The 7,695-nt window shown below is 36.1% G+C and overlaps 1 protein-coding gene across 1 annotated transcript; it reads right to left on the reverse strand.

Annotated features, from left to right (window-relative positions):
* Positions 1–4,761: 4,761 nt before the first annotated feature.
* On the reverse strand, positions 4,762–6,737 carry LOC126702291 (cytochrome P450 736A117-like). Its single transcript, XM_050400958.1, has 2 exons — positions 5,776–6,737; positions 4,762–5,571 (listed from the first exon to the last, which is right to left on the reverse strand). The coding sequence occupies exons 1-2, from the start codon at positions 6,721–6,723 to the stop codon at positions 4,960–4,962; spliced, it is 1,560 nt and encodes a 519-aa protein (XP_050256915.1). The 5' UTR covers positions 6,724–6,737; the 3' UTR covers positions 4,762–4,959.
* Between the last annotated feature and the right edge of the window lie 958 nt (positions 6,738–7,695).

Here is a 7,695-nt window from a genome sequence, read left to right on the forward strand (position 1 = left end):
GGACTCATCCTCACTCATTTTGAGCTCCTTAAACCAAGTGGTCAGCATCTGCAGCTTGGTGTCTTTCACTTTCTTCATGCCTTCGTAGGTGGTCTCCAATATCTCCCATGCTTCTTTGGTAACGATAATGTGAGAAATCCTGTAAAACTCATCTGGAGACACACCACAGAAAATCGCGTTAAGTGCTTTATTGTTAGCATTAGATGCGGCGAGTGCTGCCTTATCCCATATGGATTTGGCTGCCTCAGGCCTGGTCCAACCTATATCAACAGCATCCCAAACTGATTCATCAATGAAATATAAAAATGCTCTCATACGAACCTTCTAAAATGCATAATTACTACCATCAAAATATGGAGGTGCATTTTGGGATTGAGACCGGTCCATCTTAATATGGGGTCAAGGATCACACTATGGTAATGAAACCAATAACAGTGTACCCGCTCTGATACCAAATGAAAGTTCAATTAGTGTATAAAACACTATGAATGTTTAGACCCCCAATAACAAAAGTACCAATTCAAGCTTTATGACAAACAATAAGTGTGTGAAAAATGAACACAAACTATAAACAGAATTGGTAAACAATCTAAGCCAATTAAAATCACATTCACAGCAGAAAATAAAAGGCAAAGATTAAGGGAAGAGAGATGCAAACACAAAGACAACACATGATGTGTTATCGAAGAGGAAACCGAAGCCCTTGGCGTAAAACCTCTCTGCCGCCCTCCAAGTGGTAAGTAATCCACTAGAAAATGTAGTTGGGATACATAAACAGCAATAGACCCTCCAAGCCTAATCTACCTAGTGTGCCTAAGCCCTCCAAACTTCTTGCTCCAACGAGGTTGCGCCGAACTTATTTCTTTTCTAGCTTCCCGGATTCTGCTACTTGACCATAGCATCAACCAATGTGAAATTGGTTCCTTCCTAACTGCTTCCCAATACACCAAACAGCCCTCTCACAGTAATGGATATAGTAAGAAAAGGTTTTGGTAAAAAGCCTCTCAAGGATTTAACAATGGAGAGGAAGAGAGTTGAGGAATTTGAAGAGTCTCTTAATGAAGATTGGGGATGAATCAATCTTGTTTTTCTCTGGGGTTTCTCTCTCAAAATTCTCTCTGGAAGCTCTCTTTCTTTCGTGGGTATAAGGGGTATTTATATTAGGGTGAGAATGGAATGTGAAGAGTCAGGTTTTTCAAAACAGGGCTGGCTCGCGGCTTGGCCTTGCGGCTTGACTGAGTTGCGAGTTCCAGCCGCGAGGTAACTGAATGGCCAGTTGTCTTATTTTGTCCTGTAGTGCTCCAGTTGGCATGACGCTTCAACTTCTGGCATGCCTGGCACGTGTGCAGCTTCTGGCGGCTTGCAGTTGCGAGTCACCCGCGAGATCTAGTCGCGAGTCCCTGTTTTTCTTGCATACTCTTGAGCATTTCTTCACACTATCTCACTCACTACCCTTACAAGAATCCCACCTAAATACAAGGTTACTAATTGCTGAAATACAAGCAAATTTGGCACGGAATAAAGCCAACAAGATGGTTGATTAAATTCAACCTTATATTTTTTTTTTCACTTCGTTTAATCTAATTCAGAAAACCCATGTTTTATTTGTAAAAATTAAAAGCTAATTCAGTGGAGCGTCCTTTCTATGCAAGCATGGTGGAATTAGTAAAATTTTTGAAAATTTTCCTGCATATATAAAATATTTCGGTAATTGCCGATAAATTAAGTAAATAAACATTTTTGCTTCTAATGGAACTTTGTTGCATTTCAATATAATATCATTCTGTTCCTTGTTAATATGTTCAGCACTGTTATTTATTTTCAAGTTCCATTCTCAACAACCAATATCTTTGATCCTTGCTATTTATTTATTTCAATACAATATCTTCGATCCTTGCTATTTATTTATTTCAATACATTATCTTTGATCCTTGCTAGCCAAGAAGATTCATCAACTACTAATATCTATTGCATCTATATATACTAGCCAAAATATGGAGTTGCAACCACATTAAGAGGAAATTTTCTATGATTAAATACTCCTATAGATTCAGTCTGTCATGTCCACATTCCCTCCTTTTGTCCCTCCAGGCAGTGTCCAATCAAAGTTGTACACAAGATTTGCCAAAACAAGCTTGACAGTGGTTATGGAAAAGGAAATTCCTAGGCAACCCCTCCTTCCAGCTCCAAATAGGATCAACTGAAAGTCATGTTCTTTAAAATCTATAGAAGAAGTCAAGAACTTTTCCGACTGAAATTTCTCTAGATTGTCCCATAACCCAGGGTTTCTTCCAATTGCCCTTACATTGATAAAAACTTGTGTTCTAGTTGCAATGTCATAAGTCATAACCCTGTATTTTGCAATCTTGAATTGATTCTCGAGGAACTAACAATATGGAATAGGAGGATGGAAGTGAAGAGTCTCTTTGACCATTGCATTTAAGTGATGCATTTTGTCCAAATCATCCCCTATTATGCCCTTTTTGTGCCAATGATTCTTCTCACTTCATTTTGCACCTTCTTCATAGTCTTTGGGTTTCTTAGGGGCTCTGTCATTGTTTAGTCAAAGTCTGTGTATATAGTGTCAATACTAGCAGCAAATGCATCCTATAACCCACCCAAAAAAAAAAAAAAAAACAGAGGACATATTGAAGAAAATTTCTGATCAGCATGAGAAAGAGTATAAAATACCATAGCCTCCTAGAACAAAACAAACATTTTTTGCAGTGAAGGTTTGTTGACCCCACTAAAAATATTGACAAACACAAATTCATAACGTTTTCTACAATTTGTTGAGATTATTGTCATTATAAATTCACGTGAATGTGATGTTATGGTGGGTCTCAGTCTGGTGTAGAGTGACAAGCAAAATACCTCAGTAAATTGTTAAAAATATTGTGAATTTGTGTGCCTATAGGCTTATTCTTTAAACCCACACATTGTTGTACAAGAATCAATTTTAGTCACTATGCAATTTGTCCTAATCTAGTGTAAAACCTTTTTTTTTTTTGGATAGAAATATGCCCACCAAAATATTTTGGAATGAATGTGTCTTTAGGGGAACCTAAGCTAGCTAATCTAGTAAAAATTTTTCATTAAAAAAAAAAAAAAAAATTAAAATTCCAAACTAAAAACTACTAATTTTGTTGATAATGAGATCAAGCTTGGTTTGTGTTCAAAATAAAAATTAAATAAACAAACTTAAACTTTTAACACTTGGGTTGGCTCATTTATAACCCTACACATTTATAGCCCTCTTGAGGAATGAGTTTTTGCATCTTTTGAAAGATGTAATTTGGACATTATCTATGACCTTTGTCTACCAAGTTCAAAAAACTCTAAAATGATGGATGAAATGCACCAATCAATTATATGCACTTAATCGCATGCACAAAACCGATGACGTTTGAACCCTTGAAATTATTAGGAGTTACAATAACATTTTGAGAGAGAGAGAGAGAGAGAGGCAATTGGTGGATAGTGGTGGTGCGATTATGAAATTCACTACATGGATACCAAATCATATTACACTCCCTGGTGCTCTTCAAGTGAATGAGTGAGGTATGAAAATTTTGTACTAAAATATGGGTGTAAAATATTTTATGCCAAAATACCTCACATTTTACTGTCAACCTAAAAATATTTTTAGGTTTAACTAGTAATTTCAATCAAATTTGTTAGGACATATGTGTTACACATGTTAGGAACATATGTCACTATTTTATATAATTAGCTAATCCTTTGACAAAATGCACTTTACTTGTATTTGGGTAGATCTAGAATGCGTTTAATGCTTCAAGAAACAAGGTTTCAAGTTCAAGTATTAAAGCCATGCAAGTTTGTCCAAGAATCAAGTATAAAAGTGCTATTCATTAAATCTCGACAGCTAACTCGACAGCTAGCATCTATCGAGGCTTAGAGAGCTATCTAAATCTCGTGGCTTGATAGCTACTTGACAGAAAGGGTATCTGTTGAGATTTATGATAAACAGATTTTTCAGTTCTGTTTTCATCCAATCTGTAGGTATATGTTTGGGCTTCTTTTCTCACAACCCTAGACATATATAAAGATTATTTTAAAGGCCATAAAAGATGACACAAGTTGCACAAGTATGGAGCAAAGTTTTGTTCATGCAAATTGTGACTGGAGACAAAAATTGCCCTAATTCATCTCTTTCTTGAAGAAGCTGCTGTGTTTGTACACTGTAGGGTTTTGTAACCAAGGAGCTTCTTGATATTCATCGTGTGATGAACTAAAGAACTTTGCAACCAACATCCTTCTCAAGTTGGTGATCAAGTCGCGAACTGGGATCTACACAATTGGTTAGTTACATACTGAGAACCGTGCATTGAAAATGAGAGATTGTCACTACAGAACAAGTCCAATTAGGTATTGGGGTAAGGGTTCAACTGTAGGTTGGTATAAGGTACTGAGATTCCCTTACTTGTAATCGCTTGTTTTGATAATAGTGGATTCTCGGGAATGGTGACCTTAAAATCACCTAGTGAGGTTTTTGTCATGTAGGTTTTCCCCATTCGAAAACAAATCATCGTATCAATTTAATTTCTACTGCATACTTAGTTTAATTGATGATTTTTTTTGTGTTACCACGCATCTTGCATGTTAATTTGATTAATTAATAAACTTGACTAATTAATTAATTAATTCATCACAAGGGATCAATACATTCTTGGCCTATCAAAATTAAACACTTGCAATTGGGAAAAATATTTTTCGGAAAATAATTTTAGGTGAAACAAATGCATATAATATTACGATGTTCCTTCTTAATACTTAATAGGCCACAATACTTTTTTTTATTTGTATTAAAGTTCTATTCTCAACAATCAAAATGAAATGAGAGAAAAGAGAACTTCAAACTGAACAATCATACATTGTTGCTATATAAGTTGAACTTAGAGGATTATTCAAATGCTAAATGTATTGCCTATATATATACTAGGCAACATATGGAGTTGCAACTGCAATAAGAGGAAATTTTTTATGAATGGATAAACCAATAGATTCGGTCATGTCCAAATCCTCTCCTTTTGCCCCATTAGGCAATGTCCAATCAAAGTAGTTCACAAACTTTGCCAAAATAAGCTTAATGTTGGTTATGGCAAAGGAAATTCCAGGGCAACTCCTCCTACCAGCTCCAAATGGGATCAATTGGAAATCATGTCCTTTAAAGTCTATAGAAGAATTCAAGAACCTTTCTGGATGAAATTCTTCTGGATTGTCCCATAACCCAGGGTCTCTTCCAATTGCCCACACATTGATAAAAACTCGAGTTCCCGCTGCAATATCATAACCTTGTATTTTGGCCTCTCTACTTGATTCTCGAGGAACTAATAGTGGAATAATAGGATGCAAGCGAAGAGTCTCTTTGATTACTGCATTTAAGTAATGCATTTCATCCAAATCATCCAATTTTATGTCTTTTTTGTTGCTAGTGATTGCTCTCACTTCATCCTGCATCTTCATCATCATTTTGGGATGCCTTAAAAGTTCTGTCATTGCCCACTCTAACACTGAGTACGTAGTGTCAGTGCCAGCATTAAATGCATCCTATAATAACATATGGTTAATATTGAAGAAAGTTTTCAATATGCATGAGAAAGAGTGAAATATCATATGCTACTTGAACAAAACAAAGCCTTTTGTAGTCAAGGCTATCCTTTTTTTTTTTTTTTTTTTTTGACATTTAACTATATAAACCCAAATATATATATAGAGAGAGAGAGACAGAGAGAGAGAGAGAGAGATGCTTGCCAGGATTAAAGCCTTAATGCATACTCTATCAATAGGGAAACCGATCATGTTTTCCTTCTGAACCCAAAGCAAAACATCCACAAAGTCCTTTTGGTCTTCATTTTCTAGACTATGTTCAGCACTCCCTTTCTTTTGACGATTGATGTGCTCTTCAATTACTCCTTCCAAAAAATCATCAAACTGTTTAGTAACCCTTTCTGCTTTAGCAACCAAGCCATTGACACGGTTCACCCATGCAAGCCATGGAATATAATCCTCCATATTATTAACACCCAACAACTCGAGCATCTCCCCTATAAGCTCCTTAAACTTCCTTCCACCTTCCCCTTCACCATACTTCCTTCCCAAGGCAACCCTACATATTATATCATTAGTAAGCTTTGCAAACATTTCGCTTAAATTCACACTTGAAGAAGAACAAGACTGTTGGATTTTCTCAATTAGTAGAGAAATTTCCTCCTCTCTCACAGCACGAAAAGACTGAACCCTTTTATTACTCAAAAGGTGTAGCACAAGTATGCTTTTTGTTTGCCTCCAGTACTCACCGTAAGGTGCCAATGCCACATCTTTGAAATCGTATGTTAGTTTCCCAAACATTCTTGTTTTTGGCCGATTTGCAAAGATGGCATCATTGGTCTTCATGATCTCTCGGGCAGCATCGGCAGACGAGACAACAAGGGTTGGTACATTACCTAACTTTAGCAGCATTAGGGGGCCATAGAGTTGAGCTAAGTCTCGGAGGGAGTGGTGAGGGTACAAGCCGAGTTGGTGAAGGTTTCCGATGATTGGGAGCTTTGGTGGTGAAGGTGGTGAGTTTTTGTTGTTGTTTGGAAGTGTGGAGGACCATTTGAATAGGAGAATGAAGATAAAGGACAAGATTGCTAAAACAATGGGATGCAGCAAGGAGGATGTTACGTTTGGCCCTAGAAATTGAAGGAAGTGTGACATTGTCTTCTCTCTTTTCTATATGTTTAAGTTCTTGCGATTCCCTTGGTATTAATGTCCTCTTTTTATATTGGATGTATACACTGCCCTAACGCCTCAAGCGTACGTAGTGAGAACTTGAATGTGAATAAAAGTCAGCAAATGGTGCTTTATTCAAACATGAAATTCTTGTTCATTTGAAAATAAACATGAAAATCGTATAAGTACTGTAATGAAGATGACTTTGTATTTGTGAGTTGTCGTGTGGGCTTAGGCAACTCCAACTATGACATTTGTCCCAACAATAAGGACAAGAAAAGTTTAAATTAAACCATCAGATCAAGATGAGATCAATCTCAAATTGAACTCTTCTAGAAATTAAGTATATTTTTTTGCCACAAATGTTGTTTTTCTTATGTAGTTATACACTGTTAATCCAGCCATTCTATACGTTGAATCTTTTGCCCTCTGTAGCTGCAGATAGACGTGAGTAGTTTTGCTTCATTCGGTATCTTTTTTTCTTTTTGATAAATTGCTTCATTCTGATTCTTGATTTCACAGACAATGGAATACTTCCCACTGCAAGAGAGAGTTTATTAAAATTGCTCCCTGAAATACATCTGAAGAGATAACCATATAATAGGGTTTTGCCTTAGCGTCGTTGATGCAACCTCACAAATTTTATATACATCAATGAGACTATTCATAAATCAAAACTATTCATTGCTAAGGCACTCTGTGCAACAAATACTATCCTTCAAATTACGTTTTCAGCTATAAAACACAGTGTGAGTAGTGTGGATTGTGGAGCAGCTTTTTCCCCTTCAAATATATCTATAAAAATATTGATTGGCCTCTTTAAAATTTCATTTAAATTAAGGATGGAATCATGATTTTAGTTTTGTGATTAAATCATAAACTAAAAGTGAAAGTTCAAATAGTGTAAAAACACCCTTGAACGTTTAGACCTCCAATTTACAAATTACCAATTCAAAC

Source organism: Quercus robur, chromosome 10 (genome assembly GCF_932294415.1).
Source record: "Quercus robur chromosome 10, dhQueRobu3.1, whole genome shotgun sequence".
NCBI lineage: Eukaryota > Viridiplantae > Streptophyta > Magnoliopsida > Fagales > Fagaceae > Quercus > Quercus robur.

Bases quoted from the DNA above. Each gene is read 5' to 3' on its own strand.
- LOC126702291 (XM_050400958.1), bottom strand. From the start codon at position 6,723: ATGTCACACTTCCTTCAATTTCTAGGGCCAAACGTAACATCCTCCTTG. The intron at 5,572-5,775 runs GCAAGCATCTCT...ATGTTATTATAG, and splicing joins GCATTAAGGCTTTAATCCTG to GATGCATTTAATGCTGGCAC.